General features: G+C 34.6%; 1 protein-coding gene across 1 annotated transcript; it reads left to right on the top strand.

Moving 5' to 3' along the window:
• The first annotated feature begins 314 nt into the window (after positions 1 to 314).
• On the top strand, positions 315 to 17,573 carry LOC143235782 (zinc finger protein ZIC 1-like). The gene is made up of 2 exons (XM_076473987.1): positions 315 to 1,343; positions 16,775 to 17,573. Exons 1-2 carry the CDS (start codon positions 335 to 337, stop codon positions 17,302 to 17,304), a joined length of 1,539 nt encoding a protein of 512 aa, XP_076330102.1. The 5' UTR covers positions 315 to 334; the 3' UTR covers positions 17,305 to 17,573.
• Positions 17,574 to 18,019: the final 446 nt, after the last annotated feature.

Here is an 18,019-nt window from a genome sequence, read left to right as displayed (position 1 = left end):
TATACGGTTTTAACTTAGAAAAATAAGTTTGACGGACGAGCGTTCTCGTTTAAAACATTTGTCATTCGCTTATTTCCTTCCCCTTTTCATTGTATTACATACGTTTTGAATCTTTGATTGACAGTTTTAACCGTGAGTCACGCCTAGCACGGATATACAACAGAGATGACAATTCGCTGATTTTTAATACTCCTGCCTACTTTTGTACAGTATCCAATCAACTGATGGCATACTCCCATTCATAGTGTTGCACAGTGGGAGGCCAACTGGTAGAATAACGAGGAAAGTATCCATTAGTAACAGCAGGGAAACATTTCACGCGGAAAACTGGTCGATGACGCTAGTGTTGACTGGCACGATTATGGATCGTGGGTTAAGTAAGCAGAATCCTGCACTCTACTTAGTAGACATGGCTACTTCGTACGTTCCGTCTCATGCTAGCATCACCCATTCACACCCTGGCTTCAATGGTGTGACGGCGGGATATCCTCTGGGCCATGCCGTTGCTTCAGCTACCCACAACCGCGTATCTCAGGAGCAAAATGTATCGGACATGTTGAACCCGTTCATGGACACGACTCACATGGGTGGTATCAAACTATCTCCACCGGACGTAATGCCGGGAGACATCACGGCTCAAGGAAACCACCAATTCACTTCCCAGACAAATGGCTACTCTCGTACTCATCACGGTCACGTCAGCAGCTATGCCGCTTTTAATGGCAACGGTCCATCGCATCATGGCATGTTTGTTCCCTCTTCGGCTGCACTTCATGTTGCCCATCATACGGGTGATCCAGCGTCCACTCACGTGCTATTTCTTGGGTTTGATCACCCGTCAGCACATCACACGGGGCACATGAACGGTCAGGTTAGGCTGTCTCTTTCCAGTGCAGACACCTTCAACCAAATGACTGGGCCAAGGCCAGATCACCTGGCTGGTACTTATGGGCCAGTGAATATGGGACACATGAATATGGGACCCCATGGTCATGGGGCATTTTTTAGATATATGCGTCATCCTATAAAACAAGAAATAACATGTTTGTGGCTTGAATCAGATGAACCAACATCACACAAAGCATGTAACAAGACTTTTAACTCGATGCACGAGATAGTCACCCATCTGACGATGGACCATATGGGCGGAACAGAATCCAATAATCACGTCTGCTTTTGGCAAGACTGCTCTCGCAATGGGCGGCCTTTTAAAGCCAAGTACAAGCTGGTCAACCACTTACGAGTGCACACCGGCGAGAAGCCTTTCCCTTGTCCATTCCCCAGCTGCGGTAAAGTGTTCGCTAGGAGTGAAAACTTAAAAATCCACAAAAGGACACACACAGGTAAGTGTTGTATATTCCAGCAGTGCTACTTAAGTTAAGAATTTGAAAATATATTTAGTTACTTAAAAGCTTCTGTGTAACATACCAGTAAAACAGCTGGGGATTTATTATATGATGTGCAGTTGCAAGAAATAATATTTAATTGATTTTTTTATTAGTGCAAAGCTGTTACACAACGAACTATCTGTGCTCTGTCCACCGCCGGGAATTGAATCTTGAATTTTAGCATTGTAAGTCAGTAAGCTTAACGCTAATCAACAGGGGGAGGACTCATTCCTTATAGTTCGTTTGTTTAACTGCTGTTATTGAAATCTAGACTTTAACGTTGGAAACTCACAGATTTACCGCTAAGCCACCAGGTGGAGTATGGGTGGGTAATATTTCCAAGCGTGGGAAACAATACGTTTTGATTATCTCTTGATAAATGTGTATACTACCTTTATATCTTTGCTATGCTCTACGTTTAACTTAACACACACACTGTTTCTACCGTTATAAAACCTCAGATAGACCATGGTTCAATACTCGAGAAAGAAGACGAATACAGAAACGTAGATTTGAGACTGTTTTCATAAGTTATGTTAGGCTGCTTATCTGATATTTAAATTTTAAAACAAACAGTTCAGTTTCTTACCAATTCGTATTTAACTTCCAATCAGAAAAAACGAAACTGACACTCAACTTGTTAATGGAATAATAGGTATACCTAGTAGCTAAATATTTTTCTTTTTTTTACGTTTTCGCCCATAAAACAAAATTAAAATGCACTATTTCATCACTAGGTGGCCTCGCTATTAACATTTTTCCTTTTTTTTTTCCTTATATTCAATAATATATTACCAATTTTGGTCAGCTTAAAAGGTTTAGGCTTGCTTTAAATCTTAAGCTAACAATGCAAAACAGTCTTACTAGTAAAATATAATAATAACAATTAAAAATAGTAAAATAAAATACATTGAATATTGTATCCAATACTCCCTAATAAAATTAGGAATAGAGGAATAGTAGAGTGTATCCTGCTTAGGGAACATCCAAACATTAGCCGTTAGCTTCGACTATTATTGTTGATTAAATACCCCATTTGATCAGCGGTAAATCTGAAGGTCTAAAACCTAGGTTTTGATAATGGTGGTGGCCACAGCACAGGTCTCACAGCTCTTTGTGTTTAATTACAAACATACTTATATTAAATCTTCGTTGAACATATTAAGCCAAGTTTCCCACAACTCATCCTAAAAATGTATTCTGAAGACAGCTGGTATGGGTTGTAAAACTTTAATCAAAATAGCGTTTTAATACCCAAACCAGCTGTTTTGAAAATACATTTTTACTTCAAATGGGTTTCTCGTTGTCATGAATCATCCTAATAATTTCTTGTGGCCAATTAAAACCCATTAGGCAGTCCTGAAAGTAAATTATTATGCCACATCTCACTATTGGTGCGGAGTTAAGTGGCAGGACATTACCAATAACATAGAAAAAAAACCCCAAAAAACTTATGTTTCTGGTGAAATAAAGTAGTAGATGATGCATTAAATGAATACCTGAATCGTAGCAGCTCTGTAAATAAAACATAAACTGTTAACTGTAATACAAAGAAAACCAGATGTTGAAAACACTATAAGAACGTGTTTCTAACACGATTACTTCTGTTTTTACTAACTTCTCATGACAGTGTTAGCGGTCCTAATGTGCAATGAATTCTTTTTGACCTACAACATGTTCATTATTGTTAAGTGAATGTTTTGTAGAATGTTATGCATTCATGGGTCGTTTTATATAGCCATGTTTATCTTGTAATTTATATTGAAGCCGCTACACCTATATAAACAGACAGGTTTAGTGCTAATATATCTATTTTTGTGTTCATGTTTATACTAGTTATGTACGATAGTATATACATTAAACTTCAGATTTTGTTTTACCAAAATGTATGTCTTAAAAATCTGATGGTACGAGAAGTATAAACCTAGGGTCTTCAGGTGAAATTAGGTAACCTTAACCCATTCCATGAAGGTAAACGAATTACAAGGACAACGTTTCGGCTAAAGTCCCCCGCTAAACGACCCTCATCTTGAATCAGTTTGAGCCATTTTCTCGTACTGTCTGATCTCGTTGCACTTCAATCCTGAGAATGTGTTATTTTGTAACATTCACAGCCGACTGACTGGTACGAGCTAATCTACTAACAAGGAAAAACTCACCAAGGTGACCAAAGGAATCACTGTTTGCGTTACCATTTTAACATATGTATAAAACTAATCATACACGATGTTCGAATCTGACGATATGAATTAAGAAATGAATTTTGCAATAGCACGTGCTAACAAAAATAATGTATAAAATTACCATCAGTCTTACTGTGAAGCGATATCGCAACGTCACGTTCGATGAACTAAAGTTGCTTTCAACTACATCAGTGGTTCCCAACCTTTTTTATGCCCCGCACCCCTAAAAAAAAAAAATATGTTCTTGCACCCCTCAGAGTAATTATTTATTTAAGAATAAAGGTGAAGGTGGCCAAAACAAATGTTATCTCGCACCCCCAAGGGGAGCGAGCACCCCTGGTTGGGAACCACTGAACTACATAGTAGTTTACGTATTTGTATTCAACATTAATCGAATCCTATGCTACTTCTGGACAACGGTTAGGCCAGATACCTTACGTTTCTGGCACAGCCGCATTTTATTTAGAAATGATGACTAGTTGAACAGGAAAAAACGTCAGCTGTAAGAAAGGAGTGTGAACTTGTGGTCATTCGAGTATCGTCCCTATCGTCCCTAATGTCACGTAGCCCGGCACACTAATCACTAGGCCATACCTGGTTCACGTGCTTTCAAGTTTCAGCTGACGGTAGACGTACTGTTTTATAGCTGTTAGTGTAACTTGTGTTTTTCATAAGTTATACACAGGTCAGAAGGAAATGGACAAACATATTTTCTTACTAATATATTTTTGGGCTATCATGGGAAATGGTTACCGATTCTTGGGGACCTGACTGAAATATCACAACTGAACACTTTTAAACTATTGTTACGGTTTTAATTAATTCCAGTAAAAGAAAAATTGTTATTTTAGCGTAATCACCAAAATGTGATTCCGAAAACAAATGAAAAATATGTAGGTCTAATGTCGGACCATTAATAACTCCAAAGGTTGATATGTATGATCAAATTCACTAACTTTTACCACGTCATCCAAATAATAGGTTACTAACCTTTGTCACACACAACAAAAAACACGTAAAAATTAGCATGTTAAAGATGAAACATCGTTCGCGCAAACTATCTGTTAAACCTATTAATATGTTCACTTGCAGGAAGATTGATTGCTTACAGCGTTACGTTATCTAGCAGGGTATATTATTTACAGTTTTTGTATTAGGTCACTTCAAGAATAAGTATTATTAACAACGAGAATATTATATATTAATTTTACGAGGCGGGTAAAATTAGATACAAATATGAAAATATGTTAACTGTGATATTTCTTTAAGAACATTCGTACTGTGGAACTGAGTATTTGTGGTTTGCTTCCCTTTGCAGTAACAAAAAGGGTTCGTCACTTTAAGATTGTGCATTCGCTAAATTCCACTGTTTGGTGAGACCAAGGACTACGGTGGGGGATGATGGCTGTGTGCAAATAGTCCATTGCGGAATTTGCAAAAAAATTCTAAAAAATAAACATGTTTCGTAAGCTTTATATGATCTCGATCTGGCTGATGTACAGGAAATTTGTCAAAAAGTGTAATTTGACTTTACGTTTATTAGTTCGCCGCTATCGTACATTGAAACATTGAAAGTCGCTCGCCAGCGTATACTAAGTCTTGTAACGTTTTAGACTGGCTGTACAGGTTAATAACCACTATTTTATGTGAAGTAAAACTCGGTGAATGAAAAACGCTGGATTGATACATTTAAATTCAAGTAAGTAAAAAGGTCAAGTGAAAAATGACACGATTAAAAATTTGTCATTTTAAAGTAACTGTATGTGTTGTTAACACAGCAGAAATTCAACCTGTAATGATCACTAGTGTTTTTTCTTCAAATATACCACGAGCTCTCCTATTATTTTAAAAGTTTTTTAAACAGTCGATAATAAAAAAATTATGTTTGTGTTATCTTGTTACTGCGACTTAGATGTAATTAATTTGTATTTTCATTTTTCGTTACTAATATACTTTTACGATAAAGATTTTATTATATTTCATACTAATGTAAATAGCTTAAGCTGATCAAACTTCGTGAGATATTATTCGATTTTTAACCGAAAACACCGTTAATAGCGAGGAAATTTAAATAATGCATTCTAATCTTTAGAAGTTGTAAAATAAGAAAAGTTTATTCCATTAGCTACACTAATTACCAGGTTGATTTTCAGTTTTGCTCTAAGTACTTTACTCACTCTGTTCAGAAATTATTGTTATCTACAAAATAACATTTAAACAAACGGACGAACTTGAAAAAAAACTATACTTCTTAAAACATGGAACACTACTAACCTTGCTACAGTTCCGTTGGCCAAAAGGTAAGTGAACCAGTAAGAATACTTCTTGTATCTTCGAGTAACAAAAAAAAAAAAAACAACCCGGAGTTCTATACCAATTAAATTGTATAGGCTGCTCAGCCATTTATATAGGTGAAACCAGACACACCTTCAGCAACAGAGATAAACGAGCATAGAAGACTTCTTACGTCATGCCCAATTAAGTGTTTGTTAGCGGTCCGTGCAGCCTATAACTGGCACAACTATGACTAAACCTATAATAAAAGAAACTTGAGAATAACGTGGCAAATATAAGATATATTTCACGTAAAGTTCCAAAGTTTAAAAAACTCCACTCATACGTTTGTTACAAAGTCGCTTTATTACCCATTAAAATTTCATATTTTTTATGTCATCATAATTTATGACCAATCTATTGTTTATGACTTACGGTGAGAGGGGAGTTTCATAGAGGCATCTGATTTATATGCTCCCCCTCCCTTCACTGGCACAACGGTATGTCGGCAGGCTTATAATGATAGAAACCAGGATTCGATACCCGTGGTGGGCAGAGCACAGATAGCTCTTTATGTAGCTTTGTGGTTAATTACAAGTATTGATTTATATGCCCAAGCGTTTCCTGCTGGTTGTTTTCTCCTGCAATAACACTAAGAAAACCTAATTGAAAAAACATCAGTTGCAAACTATTATAGACAACTTGATGTTATGTTGCTACGCTTTTATAAATCAAAGTAATCCATAAAAATTTATCATTGTATGCTTTAATTATTACAAATTACAAATTTAGCATCAAATGAAGAGATTTGTTTGTTCGTTTCTTCTCCAAAACAAACTTTAATGCTAAGATGAACAAAAAACCCAATACAGAAACTCGTATGACGCGTCAACGACAGTCTTTTAAATTTGAAATTTTAGTTCATAAACTAAAGAGCTTGTTTGTTTGTAGTCAAGCATAAGGATACATAATGAGCTATCGAAAGCCAGATTGCAGAGTTGTAAGTCCTCAGACATGCCGCTGTGCCACTGGGGGGCGAACTGAAGAGAAAACAGCTAGTTGGTAGCAACGGCATCTTAAAGTAGCTAATTTTAACTTAGTAACGGGATTAACTGTCACTCTTATAACGCACTCTTAACTGAAAGACCTCTCGTACCCGAAACCCTCGGATCCCCAGTCAAATAAACTTACCAATAGGTCATTACCGAGCCACGTGGTAAAAATAAAGGTTATAATGATATTTCTATGCACTCTTTGCAATATACAGATTTTTTTATTGTAGTGTGAAACAGTATTATAAAGAAACGAGCCAGGCGGTGCTAAGAACTGTAGCTTGAGAAGCACCGGAACGAACAATTTGCTAATGGAAAGTAATTTCAATATATTTTCAAAGGATTTGTGCAGGCACATGTATGTTGTTTCAAGAGGCTCAAACATCTGGTAAATAATTATTACTATACAAATGAGAAAAAGTACAATAACGGCAGTTAAGAAGAACTATTGTTTTTAATCTTACGGTACTGTTTATAATCTGAAATATTACTCATTCGCGTACTGCACACTTCAACGTTCTTTACAATTTCTACCAGTTTACGTTTAAAAAAATCTTTCTGAAGTTGAAATAAGTTACATTTCAATACATGTTTTATTTCTCTGTATAATCTTATCCACGTTACGACTGAAACATCAACAGTCTGTTACTGATCAGGGCAATTATTTTAAACATAGAAAATAGTTTATCATTTGGTAGTAGTGCTCGGTATCTTTATAGCGTCGTCATTTTAGAGCATATTTTATTTGGATAATTAAGTTATATATATATAAATTTCACAATTGTGCATTTTTGCTAACAATTTAAACTTTTGCGCTTACATTAAAATTACGAGAATTATCAATCAAGCCCAGAAAAATACGGCTTTTTTATTAGTGTGATATCAGCTATTATTATATAGTGATTTTGATGGAAGAGTGCCTTTCAACTTTGGCTCAGCATGGCCAGGTAATTAAAGCACTCGACTCGTAATCCGAGGGTCACTGGTTCTAGTACACGTCACACCAAACTTGCTCGCCCTTTCAGCCGTGGGGGCGTTATAATGTGACGTGAATTTCACTATTCATTGGTAAAAGAGTAGCCCAAGCGTTGGCAATAGGTGGTGATAACTAACTGCCTTCTCTCTGGTCTTACACTACTAAATTAGGGACGGCTAACGCAGACAGCTCTCGAGTAGCTTTGAGCGAAATTAAAACAAACCAAACAAACCTTATGATTTTCACTTGGATAGTCAAGCCTGTGTGATCCTTAGAATCAAATACAATATAACTTGCCCGAAACTGTACGGAAGAATAAAATATAGCATCAAGTAGAAAACTGGTGAATTACAGATCTACGGTTTCTTATTTTGTATGAGAAAGAGCATTATGTTGAATGATAATAATGCTTTCTTCAATAGTAAAAGTCTAGCACACCATTATGATATTGTTTATGTGTCAGATATCTGGAAAGCCACAATAACGTTTGGTTTCGTAATGAAAGTCTAATACACCATATTAATGTTTCAATAGAGATCTTCAGAGGTTTCGGAAAAAGTGGTTTAATAATAAAAAATAACGAACGTAATTACATGAATAATTTAATATATAACTTTAATAAATGTTTCATGTAATTATTTTCGTGTGTTTCCTTATCAGTAATATATTTTTTTTTGGCATTATAAATGTAATGCTTGGTATCATTGTAGATATCTAGTACACAAACCAACTGTTGCTCCTCTTTCATACGAAATACTAAAGTTTTAGAAAACAGGAAAACGTTTTGTTCTACTCTTGGATGACATTGGACATACGGGCTATGTGTTACAATTAGACATTTGCTTACTTTTCGTTACACGATACTAATGCACTTCAAAAAGAGATGGCCCGGCATGGCCAGGTGGGTTAAGGCGTTCGACTCGTAATCCAAGGGTCGTGGGTTCGAATCCTTGTTACACCAAACATGCTCGCCCCTTTAGCTGTGGGGGCGTTATAAAGTTACAGTCAATACCACTATTTGTTGGTAAAAGAGTAGCCCAAGAGTTGGCGGTAGGTGGTGATGACTAGCTGCCTTCCCTCTAGTCTTACAATGCTAAATTAGGAACGGTTAGCGCAGATAGCCCTCGTGTAGCTTTGAGTGCAGTTCAAACAAACAAACAAGCTCGCATTTCTTAGCCTGATAATCATGCAAGATACTAGGTTTATGATATTTAAGTTTCATAACAATTATCAGTTAGCTTTTCGTGTTTTTTTAAAAATGCCTTTTTTTTAAAACATTTTCCATCTGAAATATACTTGAATAGATTTCAGATTCTATACATGTGTTGCTAACTTTTCTTAACTGGTTTAGTGAACTTATAGGATATCGATAGCTCCTGACGAAACGACAATAGGGAAATATTGAGCCAGTAAAGACACATTCTGGCGATATAGGTCATGATTTTATTTACGTTTATAGAGATGATGTCTCTTAATAAACTCCAGCTTGCATTAAACAAAGTTAAGAAAAATAATTTCTTAACAGTTTCTTTGGTTTTCTATAAACCTAACACATTCAATCCCTAATAACTATTATTCTGAAATGTACATTTTATGTACAGAATTCTTTATAAAGTGGTTCGATCGTATTATACTATGGAATAGTCTTACCTAATTTACTATTTTCTGTATAAAGAATGCTTTTCGGTTTTCTGTACAGTTCTTACACGTGATCAACCTTTTAATTATTAAATTAAAATGCCACTTTCTTTCCAGTGAATTGAAACAAACCATAATAATAATAATGCAATGAATGTATTTTTTAAAATCGAGTATCATACATTTCAAACGAAGGTACCGAGCAATTTAATGCTATAGTGAAATGTTTTCTGCACCAGGTTTTAAGTCGTTGAGGGCCTGGGAGAGTCATGTACTTTTTATATCCATCCCCCATAACTATTGGTTGTATCTGACAAGTGCAACCAATGTTATTCCGATAGCGAAATGTTGATTTTAAATCACATTATTTCAAATTTAGACCAACCTAAGAAAGAAGATGCAGATTTCTATTTTGTGCCTTGATTTTAAAAATAATGTGTTAGAGACGAAAGCCATGTTGGACGATGGTTCTGTAAAATTGGCTGAATCACATTTTTATATATGTTAACGTCTTCAGTATCAAACGCAAGTGGCGGATCCCACATTCTCTTGAGACCTTATTGATGTTAGGTTTTACTATCGAAGTGAGATTACTCCATTTCAAGAGATCTTACAGCGAGGGTAAAGATTACAAGATGTTTCAAATCGAGCATCTTTAAATGACTAGGCTTACAGTGAATTTTACTTTACTTCCCAAAGGACAAAAATGTCTTAAAGATTGTATTACGTCATTTAGTCAAACTGAAGTGTTAGTAACAAGATATATAGATGTTCAAGATATTGTTTGTAGTGTCTGGGGATAGACATCTGGAAATATAACTGGTGTTCTGTCATTTTATCGTGAGGCTAAAATGATAGTTTTTTGACAGATTGACAAGTTAAACCTTATCTCACAGAAAACTCAAATATTTACAATGTTTTATTTAACTTAAATATGAAAAAGAGGGGTAGAGAGGAGGTTCTTATGTGAATATAAAAAACTTTTCAAACCAATTCAAAAAAATTGAGAAAGAAATTCATTATTCTATCTCACAAGCTACCACGTGAGACTAATACAGTGTTAGTAAATGCAACATTTTGAATGGTTTAAATCGGAACTCTGAAATTGGAGCCAGAGTCTTCTGGGGAACTCCAATATAGTTTCAATACAGAAAAAATACTTACCATAACATAATTTTGACATATGAAAAGTGTCCGTGCTAGGAGTATGTGCCATTGTAACTAAATCGGAGTGATTGTAAAGAGAGAGAGAGAAAAAAGAAACATTGATAAAAATTAAAGTAAATATTATTACTGGATGCAACCCTCACTCGGCAGGCAAAAAAATAAAAATAAATGTTTACTTTTAATACAATCGTAGCTTAAAGTTACAAATATATAGTAATTTTCCATCATTTTAGTAATTATCGGTTGCTATTTTTCAGGTTGCTGCCAACAATGACTTTCATGTAAACAACAATTGGAGTAATTATATGATGGTATGTTCTAAAACAGCAAGATTAATAAGGGCTTAAAAGTGTAGAGAAAGGAATTATGATCTGTATGATTTGAATTCAACAAACTTTGTTTCGATATTTTAGAAATGTACTTATCATCGTAAAGTCACTTTCACTCAAACATATTTAACAGAAGTTTAGTGTTGTGTCAGTTTTTACAATGGAGATTTAAAGAAAGGCGATTATTAACTGTCTTCTAATTTTCATTATTTTCATAAAATAATGTGGTTAATTTTTCTTTGAGACTTCAAGTATAAGGAATGGTGTATAAGAACGTGTAGTTGACGTCCTGTGTATTTGCATTCTTTCAAACACGACAAACGTATTTCTCCATGTTTTTAACAGGTGGCTGCTTGTGTAGGTTAACTTATTGGAAATTAAGGACTACAAGGTTTGTCTCTTATTTTACTTGAACAAAGACTTATTACTTGAACGTTCAATTAGTCATTCTAAAAAGTGAAAAGCTAGCTTTGCGATGTTAAAGAAACTTTCACTCACAAACAGCTGATTAACATAAATTATTTATGGAAAAAAGGCTTAACAAACATCAGCTACAAACCTCCAGGAATGTGTAGTTCTTTTGCCAACTGATTCAGTTACGTGTGGTAACATAGATTTTCATTTAATTGTATCGTTTGAATTAAGACATAATTTTTAAAGAAATAAGACACACAAGACCAACAACATGGAAATAAAATATTTAATGGTTGTAATTTTGTCACTAATTTTGTAATATACAGGGTTGGTTTCTTTTGAATTTCGTGCAAAGCTACACGAGAGCTATCTGCGCTAGCCGTCTCTAATTTAGCAGTGTAAGACTAGAAGGAAGGCAGTTAGTCATCACCACCCACCGCCAACTTTTTGAGCTACTCTTTTACCAGCTAATAGTAGGATTAACCATAACTTATTACGTTCCCACGGCTGAAAGGGAAAGCATGTTTGGTGTGAAGGGGATTCGAACCCGTGACTCTCGTCTTGCGAGTCGAACGCCGTAACTACTTGGCCATGCCGGGCCTAAGCAGTCAGGAACAGTGTGTAAAATATTACAGATCTTGTTATTAGACCTTTGTTAACAAGTCTGATCCATCAGTGACAGGAAATCAACAACTGTAACAGAAGACTTAGTGTTTAACGACGCTTTTGGATTTCTCTAAAGATCACCTGCGTGGTGTTAAGAGAATTATTCTTCATTGAACGCTAAGCTGCTTACAAAAAGTCTTTGTAGTGTTTAAAGTCGATTTGCAAGATGGTGTAATTGCTTCGAAACTTGAATTTACAATACATGGCATAATACACGTAAAGGAAATTCTTGTCCGAAAATTCACTTTAGCTTTTCCGGGGAAATATATAACGTTTTCAAAATCCATCCACCTTAGTGGTCGAAAAATAGGATTTTCACGGCGACTCTGCACAGCTTTATTGGTGGAACCCCGTATTCAGAAGTCCCAAATGCTTCACACTATCCATCACTGTTAATCCCTTTCTGTAAGTCTTTAAAACCCACTCGATCTCACTCCCATAGCAAAGAATAGTGAGATTGACCATAACTTTATAATGCTTCCACGGCTAAAAGGGGCGAGCATGATTAGTGCGACAGGGATTCGAACCAGCGGTCCTCGGAGTAGAGTGCCTTAACCACCTGGTCATGCCGGGCTTAATGCATAGCGTGAAGCAAAAGCAACTTGTTCCTTTCCCAAAAATGCTTTCGGTATTAGGTAATAACATTGAAATGTATAAATGGTTTATTACACGTTTCTAACGCGAAATAACGTGTTTTTAATAATTATTTTAACTTGATTTGGTTAGTTTTTAATATATAAAACTTTAAAATAAATATAAGTTCTCAAGATTCTGGGAAGGTTAGTTTTATCTCACCATGTGTAATTACTGTTATTTAATACTAATAATCAAAAACGATAGCGCGAAGTTTCTGTGGTGAAAAACATCTGCCTTAACCTGTTTCAGTATAAAACGTTGAATCTTTTTATTACCGAATTTGATTAGCTTTACTAAGCTTCAGCTGCTACAAAACCTTTCACAGAATAGCCACAGCGCTCTCTGGTGACTCACGGAAAGTTTGATAGCTCATACTACTTAAAATCTGGATTCGATCCTTAAATTGGCACAATATGGATAACCTATTATGTAACCTTATGTTTTACAACAAACAAGAATTATTTTAAAAATCTCATCAACATTAGTTCCTTGTTTTTTGTATTGATATAAATTATAACAACCGTTGCTTGAAACTAAAGCCCCCAGTAGATATCGCAGTCCGGTTTCTTGCGGTGTGAGGTCGCAGACATACCGCTGTGACACTGGACGGCACCTCCCTTCTGATCAGTATCTCAAGTTTAGAAACGGCTGTATCCGAATCACAGAACTATCTAACTTTGATCAATTAGCCCAGTTTGTGTAATGTAGAATTCAGTTAGAAAAGGCACATTTTCAAAACTATATTTGTAATTTAAGCTTAATAATTTCTCTGTGTATGCTGCTGAAATTAGTGAAGACTAAAATAAGATTTCAGTAAGTTCATTTAATATGTTTAACAAAGGCACGTTATGTTACTATGGCACTGAAAGTCACGCTGTAACAATGTTTAGCTATTGTAAGGATTTTTCAAATTATTTACAACATATATTTTTAGGTGTTTGAAACTTACTATAAAGACGATCCATTATGTGTATGTTAGTTAGCAATCATTACCAAAAGTTGGCTCACTCGATTACCCTAATGTTTGGTATGGTAATTGGAAACTGTCCGACGATGTACATGGGCTATTTTGTTTTAGAATTTTAACCCAAGAAGATTGATAAAAACATCCTGAAATAGGACACATTTTCGCTTTTGATATACCTTTGGCTCTTAATTTATAGACACAAGTACTTAATTAGTTGAATTAGTCAATTATTACCTTCTACGAAGTACGGTATGCAATTAACATTTAATGAGATAATTAGAAGTTTAACAACCAAGGAAAGAAGGAAGAGGAACATTATCTAACATTCTTCTCTATACAACTCGTACTCTCAGCTGGTCTGTAAGACCACATTTAAAGTGATGTTATGTTTTTTGCCTGATACAACAATAACTGCAAAGAACTGACAAAATGTTTTTTTTAAATACTCACTTTCTGGACAAAAGACACAATGGACGAAAGCAACTGTTATTAATCAAACTATAGGTGAAGAAGACAGACCAGTGTTCTGTTTAAACATGCAGAACTTTACCCTGAAAATAAATCACTTCGTTGTACTTATAAATCTTTGTCTTCCAGTTCGTTATTGCTATTAGTTTTTACTATCTCGTTTCAGAGTCATTGGCCCCTCTCCCAGTGGCGCAGCGGTATGTCTGTGGACTCAAGCCGCTAGAAACCGAGTTTCGATACCTGTGGTGGGCAGAGTACAGATAGCCCGTTGTGCAGCTTTGTGATTAATTCCAAAAACGATTAAACAATTGAGGAATCTTGTTACGTGTGTTAATAAAAGATGAATGTTTCTGTCTGTTTGGTCGGGTTTTAAATTATACAATGGGCTGTTCTATAGCAGGGACCGAGTATCGAACTTTAAGTGATATAAACCTTCTAGTTCTAATATTTAAAACAAAATAATCTATATTGAGAATAGTTGTAAATAAGCAGAAAGTTCTTGTCTCAAATATGTATCTATGTACAAAACAAAACATTATAAGCTCGAAAACAAAATTCAAAATAACTCTCTCATTGCCATTCATTGTTATAATCCCCATTAAAAAATCTTTTTATATCTTTAAATGAAAGGGTGGAGCTTGGAAGTTTTACGTTGTAGAATTTCAGGGTGGTTTATATCTACATTAAGATTACATATTAAGGATGGCTGCCTTCCCACAACTGACAGTAGGAGTTGTTCTGGGTTCAAGCACTCAACTCCCAACATTTATTTAACTGATCCTCCTTATTTGCTGACGGGTTTTACGTCTGGGTAGTGATCTTGGATGGAAAAGTTCTAACGCATTTAGATGTTATGACTACAGACACTATCCATAATGGCTTAAATGTGACAACAACGAGTGATAATGGAAAAATTATTTTGAAATTTAGTGACATGTTAATGTTATTTTTGCTTTAAGTTCATTATTGTTTTATAGTGCTGATTTCAGTCACCTATGGGCAATTGATGAATTTCATAGTGCTAGATATACTTACATATATATATAGTCATTGATGTGTCACAATAATAATGGTTATATATAAAGAACATACATTTTACAGTATCAAACAATATAAGTTTTATATACACAACTTATGGTTCTCGAATTAGGAATATATGTAGATTATCAGAATAATTTAACATAAATAGGCCCATTTTCCTAAGTTATTTATAACGCATTTTTTGATCGAAGTTAGAAACGTAAATAATAATAAGTCAAATATTTAAGTAGACGATAAAGCAGTTAAGTATAAAAGTACATAATTATTTACTTAAGCCAGAAACTGAAAGATTGATTCAGTTATAAAGTTAATTGAAAGGTTAATTCGGTTTTAACTTTCAAGTATACTTTAAGGATTTTTAGATTTCATTCAAATCAACCTTTTAAGTTGTTTCGGAAGTCTATACAGATTAATAGTCGAAGCCGTTAACCTTTTAATGAATAATTTAATAAAACATAAGAGCTATTTAAAACAAACGAAAGCTACAGCATGTGCATGTGTCTTTATGAACTTCATGTACCCCTAGAACAATCACATAACGGTTTGCTCAGTTTTTATTGAATTATTTAAGAGTTATATACAACAATAAAATAAAATAGAAACAAATTTGTTTTGCAGGATGTCAGTTTTATATACAACAATAAAATAAAATATAAACAAATTTGTTTTGCAGGATGTCAGTGTTATATACAACAATAAAATAAAATATAAACAAATTTGTTTTGCAGGATGTCAGTGGTCAGTTTATTTTTTACACAAGTAACATTAATAAAAACATTTTGATATTTTATTTCTTTTCGTTGTTTGTAAGTAACACGAACTCTTGTTAAAGACATGTAATGAAACTAAAACCATTGGATAATTATTAATGAAAAGAACAAAGAAAAATATATTTACTGTAAAACAGTCGATTGAAACCACGAATAATATCTAAAATGACACTGAAGTAAAATGTAACAAAACTCGATTTTTTTGAGGGCCTCTGCAAACTGAAGAGAAAGGTTGAAATTCTGATTAAAGTGGTTTAATCTATGTATATATATATGTATAAAGAGGGGATAACGTGTAACATGCATGTTATACGGAACTTTTACAGATTGCAATATTTATCTTCAAATGTGCACTTAACGTGGGTGTATTTTGCGTTTTTAAAATACTACTGATTTTTTTTGTTTCTGTGTATTTTATAGCTTGAGACTGCTAACAGTTTCTGATAAAATGAATATCTCTATATTATACTGATAAAATGAATATCTCTATATTGTATTGATAAAATGGATATTATATTAATAAAATGAACATATCTATATTATATTGATAAAATAGATATCTCTATATTATATTAATAAAATGAACATATCTATAGATTATATTAATAAAATGAATATCTCTATATTGTATTGATAAAATAGATATCTCTATATTATATTAATAAAATGAACATATATATATTATATTAATAAAATTAACATATCTATATTGTATTAATAAAATAAACAAAGCTATACATTATATTTTAATGTTTTCCTGATCACGCACAATCTCTAAATTATTATTATTATTTTTACCCTTCAGGTGAAAAGCCTTTCAAGTGTGAATACGAGGGATGCGATAGGAGGTTCGCAAACAGTTCTGACCGTAAGAAGCATTCCCACGTGCACACGAGCGACAAGCCTTACAACTGTAAAATCCGAGGCTGTGACAAGAGCTACACACACCCGAGTTCCTTGAGAAAACATATGAAGATCCACGGAAAGTCATCACCGCCGCTGAATGTTCTTCCTCCTGGTTCTGCTGGAAGTAACACTTCTGGGTCAGGTTACGACAGCGACACTCCGAGCAACACTACGAGTGGAAAATGTGCTAGCCGAAATAGTCTAGTCGGACTAGGTGGACGGTCTGGGATCACGGGCCTCACGACATTACCTCTAGGCCAGTCCAATCCGCCCCATAGTTTAAGTACTTGTGGACCTACAACAAACTTAAGTGAGTGGTACATCTGTCAGTCGGTAGTGGGCGTGTCAACCCCACCAAGTAACGAACATTCGCCTTTTGGTGGAGTCGGAGCTCACGAGTACCATCTCCACAAAGCGTCTGCGTACTGACCACCGGTCGCTCCTACCAAGGTAGGATAGCCTTTGTTTAGCTAAAGACATTCCTTTCTAGCCCTATACACTTCTGTGGCTGAGTAAATAGTGTGGGCCTACGTTTATTTAAAAACATTTGATCACTCCAACGAAACAACTATATATTCTTCTTGTACAGGTGAAATATTTAACTGAGAAGCAGTTTGTTCGACTTTACAGAGAAGATTTGTTTTTAAAACAATATATAATGTCGTAATGTATTATATTGAAAGAAAAAAGGAAAATACTTTCACTGCAATCGTTGTTTTTTTGTTTATAATTGAAACCTATGCGATTCTTTGTGGTGAGTAAATTGTAAAAGGAAAAAGTGTTTAAAACACCACAATTTGTGCTCTGACTACAACACAGTTTCATAATCTGAGCATAAATATGTTGGCTGAGACACAGCTTTGTGTTGTATGTTATTGAATGCGAACAAAACAAAAATGTAACTTAACAACACGATGACTTGTTTAAATAATCACAACATTGAATCGAGAACTGCATGCCATTCGTATTGTTATGAAACACAAATAAGTTAAGTTACTAGAACACGAATTTTTAGGCAGAATGCACTGAACTGCCCTTTTCTAACGTGTATATGTACGTTTTGCACTCCTGAAGAGAGTACTAAGTCACGTGAATGAAAGAATAACGGACTTTTTTGTTGTTCATAATATTCTGTCTTAAAAGG

Source organism: Tachypleus tridentatus, chromosome 2, assembly GCF_004210375.1.
Source record: "Tachypleus tridentatus isolate NWPU-2018 chromosome 2, ASM421037v1, whole genome shotgun sequence".
NCBI lineage: Eukaryota > Metazoa > Arthropoda > Merostomata > Xiphosura > Limulidae > Tachypleus > Tachypleus tridentatus.
The sequence above is the reverse complement of the archived record's forward strand: the minus strand, read 5'-3'. Positions and strand labels throughout refer to the sequence as shown.

What these genes read in the sequence shown, in the direction of transcription:
- LOC143235782 (XM_076473987.1), top strand. Translation starts at nt 335, where the DNA reads ATGACGCTAGTGTTGACTGGCACGATTATGGATCGTGGGTTAAGTAAG. An exon ending in CCACAAAAGGACACACACAG is followed by an intron (nt 1,344 to 16,774) that starts GTAAGTGTTGTA and finishes TTTACCCTTCAG; the next exon opens with GTGAAAAGCCTTTCAAGTGT.